Source organism: Ursus americanus, chromosome 17 (genome assembly GCF_024610735.1).
Source record: "Ursus americanus isolate L20-20 chromosome 17, mUrsAme1.1.p, whole genome shotgun sequence".
Classification (NCBI taxonomy): Eukaryota; Metazoa; Chordata; class Mammalia; order Carnivora; family Ursidae; genus Ursus; species Ursus americanus.
This window is the reverse complement of record NC_142143.1, coordinates 10,688,308-10,709,960: the sequence shown is the minus strand read 5'-3', so window position 1 is coordinate 10,709,960 and position 21,653 is coordinate 10,688,308. Positions and strand designations below refer to the sequence as shown.

Below are 21,653 nucleotides of genomic sequence, written 5' to 3'. Positions count from 1 at the left end.
GGATTGAGCCCCACATCAGGCTCCTCCGCTAGGAGCCTGCTTCTTCCTCTCCCACTCCCCCTGCTTGTGTTCCCTCTCTCGCTGGCTGTCTCTGTCACATAAATAAAATAAAATCTTTAAAAAAAAAAAAAGGAAATGCTGGCATAATCCTGGAGGGGTGGGGGATGGTAGATCGGAACAGCTCACTCCGGACTTGAGGCAGAAACACACTGCATCTTCTTTCAGACCCTGTGTTTTGGTGGCTTTTGTTTTTGTTGTTGTTGTTGTTGTTTGTTTGTTTGTTTTTAAGATTCTATTTATTCATTTGACAGAGAGAGAGACAGCCAGTGAGAGAGGGAACACAAGCAGGAGGAGTGAGAGAGAAAGAAGCAGGCTCCCAGTGGAAGAGCCCGACGTGGGGCTCGATCCCAGAACTCCAGGATCACGCCCTGAGCCAAAGGCAGACGCTTAACGACTGAGCCACCCAGGCGCCCCTGCTAGCTTTTGTTATCACAGCTTAAATTACACCCTAAGGAATGCTGTCGAGATGATTGTCTTGTGTATACAGTTGACTTCAAACTGCCAGCATGGGGGCAGAGGCAGGGAGGGTCCCATGTTCAACAGTGCCATTGGCCAGTCATGTTCCTTCCTTTCTCATATTGTCTTTTGGGGAGAAGGGAAGGAGTAATCAAGGTTGTGTTAGTTTCACTAGATGAGTTGGTGACATTATCTCTTTTTCTTTTTTTTTAAACATTTATTTATTGAGTTGTGGGGGGCAGAGGGAAATCCTCAAGCTGACTCTCTGCAGAGGAAGGAGCCCCAGGCAGGGCTGGATCCCAGGACCCCAAGATCATGACCTGAGCTGAAATCAAGAATCAGCCGCTTAACCCACTGAGCCACCCAGGGGCCCCTGACATTATCTCTTTTTCTAATTTTAGAGATGTTTGGATAATATGAAATTATCTCTACCTTGAATATTTTATAACATTAATAAAGCCATCTGGGCCTGGTTTTAGAGTTATGTGAGAGAAGAAAGTAGTAGCTCTTAAATTAATAATTCAATTTCCTTAGTGGATACAGGACTATTTGGAGTTTCTATTCCTTCATGGGGATCCATCTTTTATACATTTTTCTAGAAATAGTTTATATAGCTTTCTGTTCTGTTTGGGTTCTCAAATTGATTGATAGAAAGCGATTCATAGTATTATCTTATAAAATTTAGTGTCTCCTTTTTAATTTCTCTTATATCCCTTCTTTTCATCCTGTATTGATTATTTTTGTTTCCAACCCTTTTCTGAATTGCTCCCCAGATTTGTTAGTTTTACTAAGCTTTTCAAAGAACCAACTTTTGGCCTTTTTAATCCTTTCTATTATACAATTTTTTCCCACTTAACTAATTTCTGTTCTTACCTTTATTTTTTCCTTTGGGTTTATTGCATTGTTCTTATTTTACTTTTCTTTTTTTCTTTTTTTTTTTAAAGATTTTTTTAATTTATTTATTCGACAGAGAAGAGACAGCCAGCAAGAGAGGGAACACAAGCAGGGGGAGTGGGAGAGGAAGAAGCAGGCTCATAGCAGAAGAGCCTGATGCGGGGCTCGATCCCATAACGCCGGGATCACGCCCTGAGCCAAAGGCAGATGCTTAACCGCTGTGCCACCCAGGCGCCCCCTTATTTTACTTTTCAATTTTGAATGCTTCCTTCATGATTTTGCAGCCTTTGTGCTCCTAATAGCAGTTTTTTTTAAGGCTATAAATTTTCCTCAAATACTACTTTAGCTGCAACCTACCCTTTTTTTTAACTTGTGGTAAAAGATACATAAAATCTGTCACAACCTACAACCTTGATTTGTAACATTTTATTATGTTTTAGTTCTAAGTATCTTAAGATTTTTATTCTGGTTTTCTTTTTGATCAGTGAGTTATTTGAAAGTGTGTTAATTTTCAAATTCAGGAAAGGAATCATCTTTTTGCTACTGTTTTCGGTATTGTGGCCAAGAACATTGACTGTGTCACAGGAAAGCTTTTAAATTTGTTGAGACTTGCTTTATGTATGAGCTAATATGAAACTCGTTTTTCCATAGATGTGTAGATATTCAGTGTTCCCTATGCGTCTAATAAACCAAACGTGTTAACTACAGTACTCAAATCTTTTGTATCATTACAAATTGTTCTCATTTGTCTTGCTCGATCCATCAGCTACTAGAAAGGTATGTCCACTCTTCCTCCATGATGGTGACTTTGTCAATTCTCCTTGTAATTCTTTCACTTTTTATTTTTGCTTTACAAACCTTTAGGCTATATCATCACATGCATACAACTTTAGAATTATTTTATCTTACTAAAAATGTGTAACCTTTTATTAAAATAGCAGCCAGCATTTTTAAAGACTTTATTATATTTGTTATATTATATTTTAAGCCAGCACTCAAAAATTATCATAAAAATAAGAGCTTTAAAAAATATATAAGTAAACCCCTGGGAGGAGGGGGATGCCCTTGGCATCTCTGGAGGGCCCCCCAGAGGCATGCTGGGAACCCATTTGGGTGGAAGTCCACTCTGCTTTGGATCAGCTGCGTGTTCAGTGTCACAACCAAGAGAGGTGGCTGAAGATAGGTGGCCAGTTCTAGCAGCCCCCAGTGGCTGGAGTCTGGTTCCCAGCCTGGCAGGGTCCTCCCACAGTGACTGGGCTCTGGGGTCAAATTACCAGATGGTGGATTCAGACGGAGCCTCCTTCCCCCCACTCCCACCCCCAACCCAACTTCCTGGGCCACCTGGCAGTTCTAGTTATCTCCCTCCTTCCTGGTAGAGGGACCATATTTGGGCCCAAGGGCTCCATGGGGGCCAATTTCGGATTCAAGGAGGGGATTTTCTCCTAGGAGATCCCCATGAAGCCCTAGGTGGGAGTGCAGACCCCTCTCTTCATTGGGGGCTTCCCTTCTGCCCCAGACACGCCCAGAGACCCAGCACAGCCAGGCTCCCATTGTCCCCTGCCCGGGACCTCAGGAAGCACCCCCAGGCCACCGTCCTCCAGTTGATGGGTGGACAGAGCAGCTCCTTCTGGTTCCCGTGCAGGCACACCCTGCTGCTCTATTCCATATACCTGCTCCTAGGACGCTGTCTTGGCCTTTCCCTTCACACCCTGGGGACCATCCCAGCCACTCCAAGGCCCCCATCGCCATCCCAGAGACCTGCTGAGGATGCCCTCACCCGACCCCAGACACCCACCAGCCCCTCCAACTCAAAACCCCCCACCCCACCCCCAGTACAACATAACCATCTCATTCCCCTAACCTGGGACCTAGACAGCAAACTTTTTTTTAAGCTTTTGGTTATATTTTAATATTTTCACATTACCTTTGAATGAGTAATACATTCACCTGGTCTCATGCAAAAGACCTTATTAGGATAAGTCAGCCTTCTGACCCACCACCCAGCCACCCAGTCCTTCTTTCTAGGAGGCCACCTCTATTGCCAGTTTCTTGTGTGTCCTTCTAGGGATCTTCCAGCTGGGGCCGGGGGGGGGGGGGAAGCATTCTTCACTTCCTTTCTCTGACCCCAAAAAGGAGCCCACGACGCCCGGTGTCCTGCACTTTGCTGGTTTTCATTTACTGTTTACCTTGAAGTTTGTTCCGTATTCGTTCAGAAAGAGCTTCCTTCTTCATTTTCGCAGCTGAATTCCATTGTTAGGCGTGCCAGAACTATTCTGATTAGTTCCTACGAAAGGGCAGGTAGGTTAACCCCCACCTTGGGCTTGTCCCGCGGCGCTGCCCACATACAACAGTGCGCGCAGTTCTGCCAGGGGCGAGCATCTGAAGGCCCCGCCCTTTGGGAAGGCTGCCAGGTGACACGGGTGTCCCTTGAGCCACATACCCTCCAGGGCGGCTGTACCCATTCACCCTCCCACCAACAGTGCATGAAAGCTCATCTCCCACGTTCTCGCCAGCAGCCTTTCAGGGGACTTTCTTATTTCTGATGCTCCTGGAGGCAAACAGTGATAGCAGGATCGAGTGTTGATTTGCATTTCTTTTAGTATGAGCGAGCATTTTTCCAGGGGATTAAAAGCCATTTGTATTTCCCTTTTCTGTGAATTGTGTTTTCATACCCTTTGCCCATTTTCTTATTTGGCGTCCGGGCTTTTCACTGATTTCCATACTAGGGAAATTAGCTCTTTGTCCATCTCTCGAGTCGCGTTCTCCCCGTTCCTCCACTGGCTTCACTAATGGCGGTTTGACCATGAAGACTTTTGCGTATTGATATTGTCCAGTTCATTAGACTTTTCCTTTACGGCTTCTAGATTCTTTGTGATTCTTAGAAAGGCCTCTCCGACTCTGAAATCACATTTTAAAAACCTTCTACGGTTTCTGCTTGCAGTGTTAAGGTTTAACTTTCTACATTTGGGGGGCACCTGGGTGGCGCAGTCCTTAAGCGTCTGCCTTCGGCTCAGGGCGTGATCCCGGGGTTCTGGGATCAAGCCCCACATCAGGCTCCTCCGCTGGGAGCCTGCTTCTTCCTCTCCCACTCCCCCTGCTTGTGTTCCCTCTCTCGCTGGCTGCCTCTATCTCTGTCGAATAAATAAAATCTTAAAAACAAAACAAACTTCCTACATTTGGCTATTTGTTACATCACAGAGCAGACGCTGCTTTGTTTTTTTCCAGGTGGCTTCCCATTGGCCAGCGCCCTGCACGCTAGCACTGGATTCTCTCCCGGCGGACAGAAAAGCCGCCGTTGGCTCCTACACGTTCGCTCGTGCGTTTCAATGTTCCTGGAAGGGTCCGTGTTCCCTTCGCTCAGTCCCAGCATTAAGCCCCTTCAGGGCCCCGTGGTTCCTCCCTCCTATTATTTCTCCAGTTGGGCTTCCACTTCCCACCCCACAGCTTTAGTTCCGAATGCAGATAGGTGAGGGTCGGTGCTGAGGGCTGCTGGGGGGGGGGGCCAGGAGCTTCCCCAACTGTGAATGAGATCCTGTTCCCCTTGGTGAGGCTCACTCTCACTCAGGGAGGGAGGGTCCCCGCGCTTGTCCCCACCCCTACACTTTTGTCCCTCTAGCATACCCAGGCCAGACCCCTGGAAGGTTCAGAGCCACACTCAGTCTGGCCTTGCACCTGCCATTCCCTCCCCCTTCAAATCCCTGCCGCCCCTTTCTGCCAGACCAGATCTTATCTCTCCTCCAAGACGCAGCATTGGGTGTTCCGCCTGCCCCCCCCGCCCCGCATCCTCTGCTTACCTCCACACTCCTTAGCCTTCTCGTGGAAGGTTAGGAGCAGAGACCCCAACCCCAGCCTGCCTGGCAGCCTTCAGGCACACACACAAAGGCACAGAATTAGCCAAGGTATGGACACACCTTTGCTCTAGACAGACCGAGGCAAGGAGTCTTGGGGCCACTTCTTCACTCCATGCAAAGCAGCCTCCCCATCTTGTCCAATGGGCGGGTCTTGGGTTTTGACTCTCAAAGTCCCCTTCCTCCTCCATGCACCCCCAGGCCATTTAACCCCTTTTTCCCCCAGCCTTTCTGCCTGCTACATTGTTGGGTGGGCCAGGGGACTCTGATGCTGAGTGGGGAGGGGAAGACACTTTCAATCCCAGCAGGATGGCCTCCTGCTGACAAGTCCCCTGGGCCGTGTTAGGTTGGCATACAACTATGGATCATGCTAGTCCTCGGCACTAGGCCCTGAGGACATGGCCGTGGGCAAATCCAAGTCCCTGCCCCAGGGAGTTCACATGCTGCTAGGGACACAGACAATACACAAGTTAATACAGATAATGAGAATACAGGTGGTGAAAAGAGCCATGAAAAGCTAACAAGGGAGGCAGAAGAGAAGAGAAAGAGAAGGGAAGAAGTCAAAATGATTAGAAGCCAGACTGAGCTCGGCAAAGATGGGAGAAGGGTACTGCAGGCAGAACGACCCGCTGAGGGCAAAGGTGGGAAGGAGCTCAGACTATTTTCAGGGGCAGCAAGGAGGCGGGTGGGGCTCAGAGAAGTGTAGGCAGAGCTGCGGGAGGGCCTGGAGGCACCAGTGACCGCTTTGCCTTCCTTCCGTGAGCAGGGAAGCCCAATCCGCATCGCAGAGGCGCCCCCTGGTGGCCGCATGAGGAATAGCCCCTAGTGGGACAAGGGCAGAGGCTGGGAGAGCCTGCCCTCACTGAGGTATCCAGAGAGGGACAGAGGCCGGGGTCAGGGAGGTGATGGTGGAGGATAGGAGAAGTGGCCGGACCTGGGATATATTCTGTGGGGTCTACAGGATTTTCTGATGCAGTCAAGGATGGCACCAGTTTCATTCCTAGCGACCCCGAAGATGGACGTGCCCTTTAACCAGAAAGGGGTGACTAGGAGGAGAGGGGGTGCAGGGTCAGCAATCAAGGCCTCCTTTCTGGATATTTCGGTTGAGAAGCCTATCAGACAAAGGCATATTGGGTGTGTTGCGTGATGAGTCTGGAGCAAGGGGAAGGATTCAGGGTAGACACAAGCATGGAGTTGTCCAAAGGTAGAGATACTCAAAGCAGCAGGAGGTCACCCAGGGGAGGAGTCCGGCTCAAGACAGGCAGGACCACCCAAAGGACCACGGGGCTGCCTCCTTCTCCACCTTGAGCTGCGTGACCAGAGGCTTCCTCCCGTTGCCAGCCTCCCCATACCAGAGAGAGGATCTGGGAGAGGGTAGGAGGCAGGAAAATCCCTTCTACCACATATGTCTATCTGGGGCATATCTGTGTCCCTCTCCAGGCTTTCCCCACCCTGCCCTCCGCCCTGCCCCTGCCAGCTGCACTGTCATCTCTTTGGCCACTTGCCCAGGCCCCCTACCCCCGCATCCCCAGCCAGCAGCCCCTTCTTAGATCCCTCATCCCGCACAAGTGACCCAGACCACCCTTAACGTCTTCCTTCTTTGGCCTCCCACCACACACCTGGCTGGTCCCCACCCAGGAGCCTAGACCTCCTGACCCACCCCGTCCACCCCTGTGGACTCCCCTCGAGCCTCAGCAAGACCCCAGGTGCTCAGCCACCCGCTTGCTGAGCCCCGAGTGTTTTCCTTCTCACACACCCCTCCCCTGACCACATTCTGGAACCACCAACTTCTCCTTCAGATGACCTCAGCTTCCACCCCACCAAACCCGTCCTGAGACGGGCCCTTGTCCTCCTCCCCCTTTCTCCGTCCCCCGAAGGCACCTGCGTGTTCCCAGCCACCTCCTCCCTGCCCACTCCCTCCTCTGCTACCACCGCTCCCGCTCCCTGCCCAGAGCGGCAGGTAGATGCCCCCTCCCCCCCAAAAAAAATGCGCAGCCGGAACCACAGCGACAAGGGATCCGGAAGAAATGGTGTTCTGAGCTTTGCCGGCTCCACGGCGCAGGGAAGCACAGCAGAGGGGGCAGAGCCGAAGGCAAGGGAGCCGACCCACCAACCAACCCACCGCTTCATCTCAGGCCCCATTCTCCCAGATCTCTGCATCACCCTCCTGGGGGCAATGGACCCCCTTTGAAGTACTTTTGAAAGGCTCACCGTGCATTGCTTTGGGCTCCTCTCCCGACTCTCTCAGTTGCCTCATTCAGCGAGTATTGCCTCATTCAGCGGGATGTCAGGAAGAGGCAGCCCAGGCCTGGAGCCGCAGCCTCTGTGATGCCATTGGGAGCGCAGGCTCATCCTGGTTTTTGGCCCCAACATCCCTAGCGCTTGTCCTGCAGTCTGTCTTCTCTGCAAGATGGTGTCTGCGCCTCCCGGCCTCCTACCCACACGCCAAGTGGCAAGAGAGGGGAGGAGGAGTGGGCCCCAAACGGCATTCTCCTAATGAGAATTTCCTTCTATTCAGGAAGGGACGCCGCCCCCCCCCCTCCCCGGGACTCCCTCGTTGGCCAGAACCACATGGCCACCTTGGCCGCAAAGGACACTGGGAAATGATTTAGCTTTGCAGACCCTACAGCAGAGGAAGGAAATTGGGAGACAAACTGGACATAAGTGTCGAGGGAGCCGATTTTTAATATTTGCCACAGCCGTAAAGGGAATTCATTGGCTTAGGTAACCAAGTTGTCCAGGCTCCGGTCTCTGGTGGATCCGGAAGCTCATAGGATGTCATCCAGACTCAATCTCCTGCTCTCCGTCTGCCCGCTCACTTCCTGTCAGGATCCCGCTGGTGGCACTAGCAGCACCGGATTTGCCCCGTCCTCTGGCCGGAAATCACAGCTGGAAAGCAGTTTCGTGTTCCTAGTTGTTCCAGCAGAAATCCCAGGGTTGAATCCCATTGGCCCTACTTTGTTCACAGGTCCACTCTTGAGCCAATCAGGAGATGGAATATTGAGAGCTGGACCTCCGTCTTGCCTTCTCCACCCCCTGCCTGGATCTAGGGATGGAGACAGCCTCATCAATCACACGGACTGGAAGTGGAGGTGCCGTGGTCCCAAAAGACACTCTGAATCATGGGTAAGCATCAACGACAAAGGCCTCCAGCTCCCTCCCTCGCCTTGCCTGACTAGTCTCCTCCTGTCCTTCTACCTCTCTGACCTCTGACCTCTGACCCTCTTGCCACTTGGACCCCACAATGCTGCTTTCTGAGGGGATCTGAACTCAGCTGTCCCAAGCTACCATGAGCAAGTGTGTGCCGTCTCATGACCTCGCGGTCACCCCCCGCACTTGGATGACACCCAGTACGTGTCTCCCAGCCACACCTTGCTGTGGAGCTCCAGATCTATTGAGGGAGCCAATTTTTAGTATTTGCCGCAGCCATAAAATCACATGACATCAAATTTCCCATCTTACCCATTTTACGCGGACAGTTCAGTGGTATCCGATATAGTCATAATGTTGTACAACCAGCACCGCCATCCGTCCCCGAAGCTCCTTCCATCTTGTCAAACCGGAACTCAGTTATTAAATACTAGCTCCTCACCCCCTCTTCCCCCAGCCCCTGGCACCCACCTTCCTATTTTCTGCCTCTATGATTTTGACTCCTCTGAACACCTCACGTAAGTGGAATCATACAGTGTTTGTCGTTGTGTGGCTTACGTCATGGAGCGCAAGGAACTCATGTTGTAGCGTTTGGCAGACTTTCCTTCCTTTTTGAGCCTGAATAATATTCCAGTGTAAGGAGGGAGCACATTTGCTCATCCATTCGTCTGTAAGGGGCACAGGGGCTGTTTCCATGTTTTAACTACTGTGGATAATGCTGCTGTGAACACGGGTGTACAAGTCTCCCTCCAAGATCCTGCTTTCCATTCTTTGGAGTGTAACCCCGGAAGTGGAATTGCTGGATCACCTGGTGATTCTGTTTTCCATTATTTGAGGAGCGGCCATACTGTTTCCCACGGCAGCTCCGCCATTTTCCCTTCCCGCCAGCAGTGCCCATGGGTTGCAATTGCTCCACGTCCTCGCCAACATATTTTTTGGTTTGTTTTTTTGAGTAAAAGTTATCCTAACGGGTGTGAGGTGGTATCTCACTGGAGTTTGGATCGGTGTCTCCCTACTGATGAGCGATGTTGAGCGTCCCTTCATGTGCTCATTGGCAATTGGTGTGTCTTCTCTGTAGAAACCTCTATTCAAGTCCTTTGCCTGTTTTTGCATCAGGCTGGGTTTTTGTTTTGTTTTGTTCTGTTTCCTTTTGTTTAAGTAGGCTCCATGCTCAACACAGGGCTTGAACTCACGACCCTGAGATCGAGACCTGAGCCAAGATCAAAAGTCGGTCGCTTAATAAACTGAGCCACCCGGGCGCCCCTGTTCTTTTATTTTAGAAGTTTCGGGAGTTCTCTGTATGTTCTGGATGTTAACCTCTTGTCAGATATATGATTTGTAAATATTTTCTCACAATCTGTGGGTTGTCTTTTTACTCTGTTGATAGTGGGTTTGACCCACAAAATTTTTAATTTTCATAGCTCACCCAGGATGGGCAGCCAAGACGCAAACTCGGACCATCTAAATGCAGAACGCAGGTTCTTAACTACGGACAGATGGACAGATGGACAGATGGACAGGTGACGAAGGGAGATGGCCGGGGGAAGATGGAGGGAGGCTGGGAGGGGGAAACGGTTGTGGGGGAAATTGGGGGGGAATTCCATGAAAGGCCTTCCGGAACTCCAGCTGCAGCCCAGCCACTCCCCAGCTGCCCCCTCCCCCAACAGGGCTGGGCGAGGGTGAGGCATGAAACCCCGTCACCTCGGCACAGAATCTAAGGGGAAGCCAAAACTTCATGAATCAAGATAAATAATATTTTGTGATATCTTTATAAATCAAAATCAAAGCAATAAATCATGGTGGACAAAATACCCAGCACTTAAATAATGATAGACTCTGAACCAGATCTTGTGTGACCTCACCCACCGGACCCTACCTACCAACCCGGCACCTCCCTGTCCCCCTCCCCTCCACTTCACCCCCACCGCCACCCTGAGGCCAGCAATGGAGGGTCAGGAGGGACGGAGTGAAGAGGGAAAGGGAAGACAGAGGCAGGGTTGCCGGGCTCTGCTCAGCCTCTAGTCCTAGCCACAGTCACCTCCTGAGACCAACCCCCACCCTCACCCCCCAGTCCCAGGCGGTGGCTTCCCTGAGTGGCATCCCTGCGGCCACCACAGGGAGGAGCCCACGAGCTGCCTTTGGTCTCCCGGTCTCAGCGGAAACCCGGGGAAGGGGGTGACCAAGGGGACAGACCCCACCCTGCCACGTTACCCCCCTCCACATCCCCCACCCTACCCCTGTCTGGCTCCTCCTCCTTGCCCGGGCTCCCAGAAGCTGAGGACCCAGGCTGGGCCCTCCCACTGCCCCAAGGCCCAGCCCAGTGCCAGCGGCCTTTAGTGGGTTCCTCTGTGAAACCCCTCACACCGGTCCTATGGGAGGTGCCATCATTTTTCCCGGTTTTGTGGAAAAGGAAACTGAGGCCCAGAGAGGGAGAGGACGTGCACTCTGGGTATATCTAAGGGTTCAGGGAGCAAAAGTCCCATCTTGCAGAGTTGAGACCAAGGCTGAGCGTGGCTGAGTGACTCAGCTCCCATCGCGTGGCCTGGAGGGACAGAGCCAGCAGCGGAAGGCTGGCTTTGCCTGGGCACAAGGCCAGTGCCCTTTCTTGCCCTCACGCCACCCAGTGGGACCACCACCTGCGAGGCCCCACGTCCTGGCCTCAAAACGCAGGTCCAGATAGAAAGTTCTAGCAGGTGGGAGTCAGGGGTCCTTTGTCCCTCCCACCCCTTTGTGCTGAGTTTGGGAAAGGTGCATCCCCCATCTGTGGCAGGGCTGTCTCAGGACCCCGTGGACCTGGGGTCACACGGAGAAACCAGACGTGGCCTCCTTCCCAGCACACGAAGCCTGTGGGGCAGCTGAGGGCATAGAAAGGGCAGTAGGAAAAGAGAATGAAAACGAGTCTCAGGGTACTGGGGCCCCCAGCCTCCCACGCCTGCCACGGTTTTCTCTTCACTGGGGGAGAGACCGCAGACAGACACCCCTGAGGCCCTTCCGGCAGAATGTTTGGGAATTCAGGGGTCACAATCTCACTGCCATCCCAAGCTGGCCTATTTCACTCAGCTTCTGGATAACTAAAGGTTCTGATTAACAGAGCTACCCTGTCAATATGGGGATGTCCAACCTCAGAGTGAGGGTGAGGACCCGAGCTCAACGCTGGAAAATGGCTGGAAATTGCTAATAGACTCTGCTCTTGCTTTTGCCCATGGCTGCGCTGGGAGGGAGCGTTACCAGCCGACACAGGTTAGCGGCAGGGAAGACGCTCGGACTCCGACCTGCTGGGCAGCTAGGCACCTGACTGTTGCAGGCCATCGTGAGTCAGGGATCCACAGGCCCTTAGAGCTGATGTGGGAGATTCCTGGCCCCCACCCCCGCTATTATTCATTCAACAAAACTTAGCACCACAGGCCAATCGGACCGACCTGGCTTCATCCTTCCAAGAGTTCACGCTCTAGTGCTGAAAACAAACTTTGAGCAAGCAATTAGGGTGACGGGTCCTAGGATTCTGGCCGGGCGTGCAGGAGCCATGAGCACTCGGGTTAGGACACAATGTCCAGAGAAAGCACAGTTTAAGCCAAGACCGAAAGCATGGGTAGCAGTTGGCCAGAGATGGTGAGAAGAAAGAACAAGTCCGGTGGAAGGAGTGGCATATACAAAGGCCCTGGGGCATGAGAGGACATGGACTGACCAAGACAAAGCAGGATGGTCCATAGTGCTGTAACACAGGGCAGCGGGCAGCAGTCAGCTCGCGGGTCATGTTATGGAGTCTCAAAGCTATCCGGAGGCCAGTGGGAAGCCCCTGACAGTTTTTAAGCAGCAGAATGATGTGACCAGTTGGCTTTCAAAGCAGGAGGTCGCAGGGAGCCCCAGCACTGCCCAGAGATGACACCAAAATGACAGAAAGGGGACCCATGAGAACACGTGTCAACAGATCACTTTGTTCAAGTCTATGATTACACTTTTAAGCCAAAAAATGGGACTCCGCGGTAGACTGAAGTTTAAATCCTCAAGTGTCAGATTTCAATCTTGGCGGGACTGACAAGAACTCTGGAGGAGTGGCCTCCCCAGTAACTAGAACTGAGGTCCCAGAAATATGACTCAACCTTAACCACAAGAACACACAAGTCAGAACCAAACCCTGGGCCGGAATCCCTGCATGTTGGCCGCAGCTCCTCTGAGCATCTCTGGCTTGGTCTGTAAGGTAGACAGTGGCGATGCCCTTGGGCCAAGGGAATCTTCTGGCCTTTTGCCTTGGGCTGACCACACCCCCACCCCGGGCCCTCCACCCCTCCTGCCAGTGGCCCTTCCAGCCACAGATTCCCCAGGTCTCGGGTCTCAGTGGCTTGACTCCAGTAGAGTCGCTCCTTCTCAAAAACACCCCGCCCACCCCCACCCCCGCCCCCGGGACCCCACCTCTTTATCTTTTCTCGACACCTCTCTGCCTCCATTTCCTCAGCTTCCTCTGCTTGTGGCCCCTGCCTCCCCACCTCCCACCCCGAGCTGCTAATGCACTGGGAGCCCAGAGACCTTCACTTCCCCAACACCTATGGGAGGCAGTGCTGGCCACTTCTTCAAAGGCCCTCGTCTTGGGGTCTGGGACCCCCCTGGTTTCCTCCTGGGCCTCCTCCTGCTCCCCCCTACCCCGTCCCTGTGGTACCATTTCCCTCCAGGGCCCCACAGGCTAACACCTTCGTTCCCACCAGCAGCCCCCTCCATCCCGCCTCCCTGGCTAGGGAGCCCATGTCCCACCTCCATGCTGCAAATGCCTGTGCTCCCTGTCCCAGAAGCCCTTGCATCCAGGTGTGAGCACGACCCCCCTGGGCCAAATGAGATGAGCGGAGCCCTGGTGGGTGTGGTCAAACAGGTACAGATGCCCGAAACTGCCACAGCCCTCTGGCACCCAGGAGGGAGGCTGAGCACAGGGAGACCCTGCCTCGGGCTTGCCCTGGACCTTGGCCCCAACCCATCCCACAGTGCAGCCACTGAGGCCCACTGGAGGCTTCTGCTTATTCCAGGCCCCATTCCGGTGAGCTTTCGAGGAGGCTAGAGCCCGGGGCCACCTCCCGTGTGCACGTGACCCGCATGTATCCATAGGCTTGATGTGCCAATGTGTGTATTCCTGTCCCCAGCAGAAACTACAGTGCCATCCGGAAACTTCTGCCGCCTGTGTTGGAAAGGGGAAGCAGGAGTCAGGGAGCAGCTGAGTGGAGGGTGGAGGCCAGGGAGGAGGAGTCGGGGGAGGGAGAGACCCGAGGCAGAACTAGGGCCAGATCTGGATTCCTCCCAATCCCACCCTCCACCCCATCTTGAGCCTTTGAGTCTTTGTTCCTGCTGTTCCTTCCACCTGGAACACGTCCCACCACCACCTTTGCCGAAGCACGCACTCCTGCTTGACCTTCCACAGGATTCTTTCCTTTGTTGTACAAAGATCCAAGATTCTGGACAGGCACCCCTGCTCTGGGAGGCCCTCCCTGAATGGATTCGGAGCCCCTCCAGCCCCAGGCATACCACTGAGTGTTGGGGGTGGCTGTTGCGTTTCCCGTCCCTCGCACCCAGCACTTGGGGATGCACTCAGGGATGCCTGGCCGCCTACTCAGTGTGAGATGACGACTCCCACGTAACATCTCTCCCCCCACCGAAATTCCACCTCACGAGTCCCATGCTCAGACTCAAACATTTGGGGATCCTGAAAGTTCACACGTCTCCAGCACAGAGGGGCCACATTCTCAGACGTCTGAGCTGGGCGGCCCAGCTGGATACTGGCTGACGGTTTATTCCATACACGCCTGTACCCTGAATACTGGGCCACGACCTTTACACCTTTTGCTTTTGCAGTCCTCTCCTCCCCACAAAAGAAGGAGGCATTCTTATCTTCCCTTTGCCCATAAGGAAGCCGACTCGCAGGGTAAGGGCACATGCCCCAGGCCACATGGGTAGAGCTGGGATCTGAGCCCAAGTCTCAGATGAACATAGAAAATGCACAGAAAGCTCAAACCACGTTAAATTCCGTAACCCAGAGATAATCTATGTGTTAACATTTTGGTGAATGTCCTTCCATCACGTGTTGTTGCTGAGGCATCGAATAGGTAAGCCATGAGCCAGAGACGCCCATTTTATTGGCTTTCCCGCCTGTTCTCCAGCTCAGCATTTTGTAATTTTTTATTTATTTTTTATTTTTAAATTTTTAAAAAGATTTTATTTATTTATTTATTTATCTATTTATTTGACAGAGAGAGCAAAAGCAGGGGGAGCAGCAGACAGAGGGAGAGGGAGAAGCGGGCTCCCTGTTGAGCAGGGAGCCCGATGCGGGGCTTGATCCCAGGACCCTGGGATCGTGACCTGAGCCGAAGGCAGATGCTGAACCAACCAAGCCACCCAGGCGCCCCAGCACTTTGCAATTTAAAAAAAAAAACTAATTGATTATTAATATCACACACAAATTTATAAATCTAGTGATCTTTGAAAAACAGAGATCTGGGCATCCCAGGCTCTTGTCTTTTCAAGGCAACAGTCGGCTGGCCCTGAGGACCAGCTGCCAGGTTCACATGGGACAAGCCTCTCCGTTTTGCCACAAGCCCCACTGTTCCCTGTTGTGCCCTCATTTAGCTTACCTGTCTGACCCCCGTCAGGCTGATAACCTCTTTCTAGGCATCTACGACAGCTAACATTTATCGAAAACCTAAAATATGCCAACCACCAGTCACATGTACTTGATATGGGTTAACTTCTTTAATTCTCGAAGTAATGATATGAAGTAGGCACTATTATTATGCCCATTTTACAGATGAGGCAACTGGGGATCAATTGCTCAAGACCATGGTGAGAAAGCGGCAAAGTTGGGATTGGAACCCGGGCAGTCTGCCTCCGACCCCCGTGCTGTATGTAAAGACACACACACTCAGCCCCAGGTTGAGGATAACGTTCCATACCAATCCATATAGTCTAGGATCATCTGTATCATAAAAACAAGAGAAACTAAAAAGTCAAAACTTACCAAAAAAAATAGCAAGAGTAGACATTTGTTGCTTTTTCCACCTAGTTTTCCTTCCTTTAAGGAACTAACCCTTCTCCTGGCAGTTCCCTCCCCTCTTACCACCCTCCTGACCAGAAGGCTGAACATATGACCCAGTCTTGACCAATCATGGCGTTCCTCCTATGATATTGCAGGGATTGGTCCAGAGATAGGCACGTGACCCAGGCCTAGCCAATCAGAGTCTTTCCCTGAGATTTTTTTGGGGGAGGGGTGGGTAGGCTGTCTTTCTTAAGTCAAAGGTGATCTGATGTGAGCCTGTCGCTGTCTGTGGCTGGGCTGGCTACCCTATGGAGAAAACCCATCTAAGAAAGAAACAGCTCAGACAGACTGAGAGAATGGGCAAGAGAATGAGAGAGAGAGAGAGACACATCTTAAGTCTCTGATATCCATATCCTCAAGGTCAACCACATCTCCAGGAACTGAGCCAGTAAATTCCAGTTTAAGCTAGACTGAGTTACGTTTACTGAAAACCAAAAGATGTTTGAATTCTATATCCTCATTATTCTCTTCAGTGACTCACACAGGCCCATCATCTGGACTCAGCATAATTTATTAACCATTCAGTCCCTGATGAGTGTTTGACTCTTCCCAAATTCCCGTTACCAATGGGATGCTGGGAAGAAACTTCATGGGCTCATCCTTTTCCACGTGTGTGTAATTATCTCATTAGGGGCAATTTCTAGACATGAACTTGGACATCAAAGTGATCTCTGCTGCCCTTGATGTCCATCCCAGCCTTTGACTTACTGAGCCATGGACTGTCCCCCAGGCCCAGCTTCCTCCTGTCCCTCTGTGCTACAGGGTCCCAGAAAAGTCTTGCAGAGAAACCTGGACAAGGAATGATAGGTCGGGGGGATATCAGCCATGTTTGGAAAGCCCCCTCCGAAGTCCCACTTGCAGCTTGGGTCTCACAGGCCAGAGCCTCAGCACTCCCAAGATGCAGGGGTGCTCCATGTGCCTGGCAGAGGCTCCCTCCAGTTCCGAGTCATGAGAAAAAATGAGAAATCAGAGAAAATTATGAAAGGGAGGGACTTCAAAGATGATTCATCGCAGACACACACCCTGCCCACTACCTGTCACGTCCCACCCGGTCCAGATGACTCAACCACATGCCCCACGTGGGCCAAGATTTTTGTCTGTCTTGTGCCAATGCCAAGAACAGCACATGGCACGTAGTGAATGTACATACGTCTACTCTACTGGATGGATGGATGGATGGATGGATGGATGGATGGATGGATGGATGGAAGGTTTACCCCAACTGTGCAACCCAAATGGGTTCAAGGGCAGGTTCTGCCCCTTGCTCACTCTGTTAAGACCCTCCCCTGAAGAGGTTTCAGTCGTCACACATGTAAATAAAGTCACTGAGTCAGACCGTCCCTAAGCTCTTTCCAGCTCTCTTGCCCTCAAGGCAGCTATGTCCAACAGGTGACAAATTCTGAGCTTTTGGGCAACAGAAAGCATCACCTACATGGTTTTATTACAGTCGGATTCAAGTGCTGGATCTTTCCTACCTCTCCCCCAAAGAGTGGGCAGGCCATTAAACTTCTTTCTAAATGTTTGAAGTGATGCTTATATAAGTTCAGAGTGGGAATGAAGTCACACGGGACAGAGCTTGAATCTGAGCTTGCGTCTTCCTGGTTGTGTGACCTTAAGCAAGTAACTTAACCTCTCTGAACTCAGTTTCCATATCTATAAAACAGGGATAGTAATTCACTTTGTTGGGTTATGCAAAAGATTAAATGAAAGGATTTGCAAGCACTTAGCACAGTGCCTGGTGTGTAGTGAGCACTCCATAAATGGTGGTGGTGGAGGTTGTCTAAAGACCTCCCAGACCCCATGTCGGGATTGCTGTGTGTTGTTCCATAACCAACTATGAACTTCCACATAGTTCACATGGAGAAAGCAGAGACCCGTTTCAGGAAAAAAGGCTGACCTCAGGCTAGAAAGAGTCTCAGAAAGGGGACTTTAAAGGAAGCCCTTCCCATTTTCATCCTTCTTCCTACACGATATTCAGGCACAATGGCTGGAGATCAGGCAGCCACGTTGGGCCATGAGGAGACCTTGAGGATAGAAGCAAAAAGTTAGAGGAAGCCTGGATCTCTGATTCCCTGGCTTCTATGAGAACAGTCCTATATTACCTACCTCAGGCTTCTTTCTCCTAAGAGATAAATATACCTCCAATTTCTTTAAACCACTGTTATTTGGGTTTTCTGTTTCCTATAAAGAAACTTAATTTTATTTGTCCCCATTTTGCAGATGACAAAAAAACAGGCTCAGATGGGAGAAATTCACCTAGCTAGCCAGTGCTGAGTTGGGATTTGAATCCAGGTCTCCACGACCCCCTCCTATTAAATCTACCAAACCCGTTGCCACCCACAATGAGAAGGTCCCTCCCTCTCAGACTACCTGCGTACAAGTTGTTAGGCATGACCAGGACTGGAGGGGCAGAAGGAAGCGAGGTGCAATCACAGAAGGCTTCACAGAGAAAGTGGCATTTGAGTTGAGTCTTAGAGAATGAGTTTGTCATAATAACTGAACCACCTAACTAGCCCTTGAGACAGAAGGGGAAGCCCCAGTTGCCAGCCTGTGGCCCCAGGCAAGGTACATGTACATCCATTGGGCAGCATTAGGGCATATTTCAGGGGTCTCCAAGACCGTCGTCGGGTTTGGTGATTCACCTGGGGGACTCACAGAACTCAGCACCTAGTTTTACCTACAGCTATGATCTTTGACAGCAAAAGGGTACAAAGCGAACCCAGCGACAGTGCCTGGGGTGAGGTCCGCAGAAAACCAGGCATGAGTGTCCAACAGTCCTCTCCCAGCGGAGTCACACAGGAGGCACTAAATCTTCCAGTCGCAAAGTGTCCAAACGCACGCGAGGTGCTGTCAACCCGGGAAGCCCAGTAGAGACTCAGCGCCCAGGGTTTTTATTGGGGGCTGGTCACGTAGGCACCTTCTGCCCAGCATATACCAAACTTTCAGACTCCCAGAAGGAAAGCAGGTGTTTAGCATAACCCACGGTGTTTACACGGTTTAGGCTCAGTGAGCCACTCTCATCAGGGAACAGCAAGATCCCTCCAGAAACCCAAATTCCCAGACACCAGCCAAAGGCCACACCTACAAGCAGTCCTGGTAAAGGATCACAGCCCCAGTCCTGCTGTGTTAACTTTTCTGCACAGGGAATGACACCTTCCTCCCCATTCCTGTTTTTGAAGTGACCCAGGAAATGGGTTTTTGTGCTTCAGACCCAGATGCGTACAGAAAAATCTAATTTACTATGGAGACCATTTCAACAAGTTTGCTAGAGAATGGCCTTGAGCTAGGCAAGAGCCCAAAGGCAGTGGCGGGGGGGGCTGGTTCCAAGAGTCCTGAGAGCACAAGACTGGCGGGTCTGGCCCTGAGCTGGCCACTAACCCAAGTTCCAACTTGGTCAAGCTTGTCCCAGAAATGAGCCTTGGTTTCTGCTTCAGTGAAATGAAGGCATTGGATTTCACCTGTATCAGTGAGCTCTTGCTGCGTAACAAACCACCCCAAGAGTTGGTGGCTTAAAACAGCCATGGCCTCCCGTCCTCCAGCAGGCTAGCCCAGGCTGGTTCCCATGGCAGCTGGGCAGGCAGGTGGCCAGAGAGAGCCACAGCCCAGCCCAGATTCAAGGGGAAGAGAAACAGATTCCACCGCTTGGTGGGAGGAGTGGCTGTGTAGTTATGCAAAGAGGGCTGTACACAGGAAAGGGTGGAAAGTGGAGCCAACTTTGGCATCAACCACACTATCTCCCCTACGTTCCTTTCATTCATTCATTCATTCATTCATTCATTCATTCATTCATTGCTCTTACCAGACACGGAGAAATGGAGGTGATATTGTCCTCATGGGGCCCCCAGGCTGGAAGGGAAACAGATGAATAAATCGAAAGGTGCCACAAAGTTACACCGAGTGACCATCTATTTTATAGCTATTTCTTTACACAACACTTTTTTCCACAAAGAAATTAGATCAACTTGCAAGAAAAGGCATAGCAATAAAATTGGGAATTTTAACCAGAAAGAAAATCGAAACCAAAAGGGAAAGGAGACGGCACTCATTGAGTCCCTGCTGTGTCCCAAGCATCTTACGCACATTCTCTCCCACCATCTTTTCTATAACCCTGAGGAGAGGATTATCATTCCCCTTTTCTAGGTAAGGAAACTGAGGCTCATTGCAGATAAGTGACCTTGCCCGAGTTCTCACCGGTCCCGAGGGGCAGAGCTGAGAGTCACACAGCTGAGTCTGACCCCAAAGTCCATATGCTACAGTAGAACGACTGTAAAGGAGCTTCAGGTTTGACTCTGAGTTTCCTAGCAGCCTGAGGGAAAAGAGAAACTAAATATATCACCAATTGGTCACTAGACAGGAAAAAGCCAGACATGTCATTGAGGGGAAGCAAAGCCTTTGCTAACACTGAATCCAAGGGAGAGTAGACAAACGAGAGCTTGTAGGGTGAAATCTTTGGGGCCCAGCTGTCCAAAGGTGACCCTTCAGCTGATATCTGGGGAGGTTGTTAAGTAAATGGCCCGTTGTCCCCTGGAGAAGACTGTGTCCCCCAGCAGCTATCATCCACTGCGTACGCATGCGCACGTGTGTGTGTGTGTCTGTGTGTGTGTCGCTGTCTCACTTTCTCTTTTTATCCCCCAACCCCTCCCTTTGTTTGTCTCTTGTCTCTAAATCTCCCTTGCCCGCACCCAAAAATGCAAAGAGTCCCTGCTAGTCAAAACTCTGCTGGTTTTAGGAAGTGCTGCTGCGTCGACAGTGTGCACACCAGATCCTAGCAGACAGGACCTACTTCCTCCCCACCGGGCGCTGGGCGGGGCGACCCGGAAGGGGCCTGCGTAGCCGAGGTGACACATCTCTGCCCGGCCAGCTCCCGCAGCAGCTGGGTCAGCAGGCCACAGCAACACAGGCCACCCTTCCCCAGGGCCTCAGAATGGACCTGTGCCACCCAGGTAAGCACCTGGGGCCAACCTCTCTGGGCCTCAGTTTCCTCTTCTGTAAAATGGAGACAATAGTGCCTGCTTTCACAGGATCCTGGAAGGAATTGATACAGACATAGGTCTAAGACAGGTGGGAAACGCAGAAGCAAGCAACAAAGGTTTATGAGCTCAGGCCAGGTGCCAAGCTGTGCTCCAGGAGCCGGGGGTCCAGTGAACAAAGCAGGCCCTAGAGCTCACGCTCTGGGGGGGGAGACAGACGGTAAAGGTATTCACATAATACATCAGGAGGTGACAAGCAGAAGGAAGAATGGCCAAGAAGGGTAAGGATGATGGGAGAAGGTGGTCGAGAAGGCCTCAGGAGGAGACACCGTTTGGTCAGAGGCCTGGAGGAGGAAGGGAGTGATCCATAGGGGTCCCTGGGGAAGGAATATTCCTGGGGGAAGGAACTGTCAGTGCAGGAAAGGTTGCTCGAGTTGAAGATGATGATGTTGATGACAATGGTTGTCTGGGGGGCACAAGGGCCCTGAAGCTCCCGTTTAGCCTCTGGAGGGGGGGGTGAGGACAGCCTTTGGGGAGGCTGAGGCCACCGCCCAGAGGCCCAGAGCGCCATGGAGGGGGCGCAGGGAGAAGCAGCAGAGACCCATGGCTGAGACCCTCCCTGGTAAGCAGGACCGTGTGTCGAGGGGGAAGAGGAGAGAACAGGATGGTGTAGCGTCTCTGCAAGACAGGGAAAAGCAGGGCAAAGCCTCTGTGCCCTGTCCTCAGAACATCCCAGTACTGCCTGGAAGTCCAGCGGACCAGGGCTGCCAGGAGCTGTCCAGTTTCCCAGGTTCAGATGACATCCACCCTGCGAGCAGTAGAACCTTTTCTTCAAACAAAGCCTAACACAGAGCAGCCTGACCCCGCCCACCGGGCCTCCCTGGCCCCGGGCTCCAGGGAACACAGAGAACCACCCATCCCTTTCAACAGCCCAACAGCCTTTGGGCTTTCGGTGGCAGGTGGCTCATGGCCTGGATGGGCTCCAGCAATATGTCTTAGGTGGCGACTAGAAGACAAGAGGGGACCCGCGAGGAGCAGCCCTGGGCTCAAGGTCACTCCGCAGATACAAGGCAACAGGAGGCAGGGAGGTCATGCCCGCACACACTGCCTGGCTTCCCACCATTACTACATTGTTCTTTCGGGGCTTCACAGACTGAGTCCTTTAGAACAGAGATGGCTGTCTCCATAAGGGGGAAACAGAGGCTC

General features: G+C 51.8%; 1 protein-coding gene across 1 annotated transcript in view; it reads left to right on the top strand.

The window, feature by feature from the left end:
* The first annotated feature begins 20,256 nt into the window (after positions 1–20,256).
* The window catches only part of CYTH4 (cytohesin 4), a 29,234-nt gene continuing 27,837 nt past the window's right edge, over positions 20,257–21,653 (top strand). Inside the window, exon 1 of the mRNA XM_045779958.2 lies at positions 20,257–20,420. Within this exon, the coding sequence (XP_045635914.1) occupies positions 20,402–20,420 (19 nt within the window). The 5' untranslated portion in view covers positions 20,257–20,401. The remainder of the gene's footprint in view (positions 20,421–21,653) is intronic.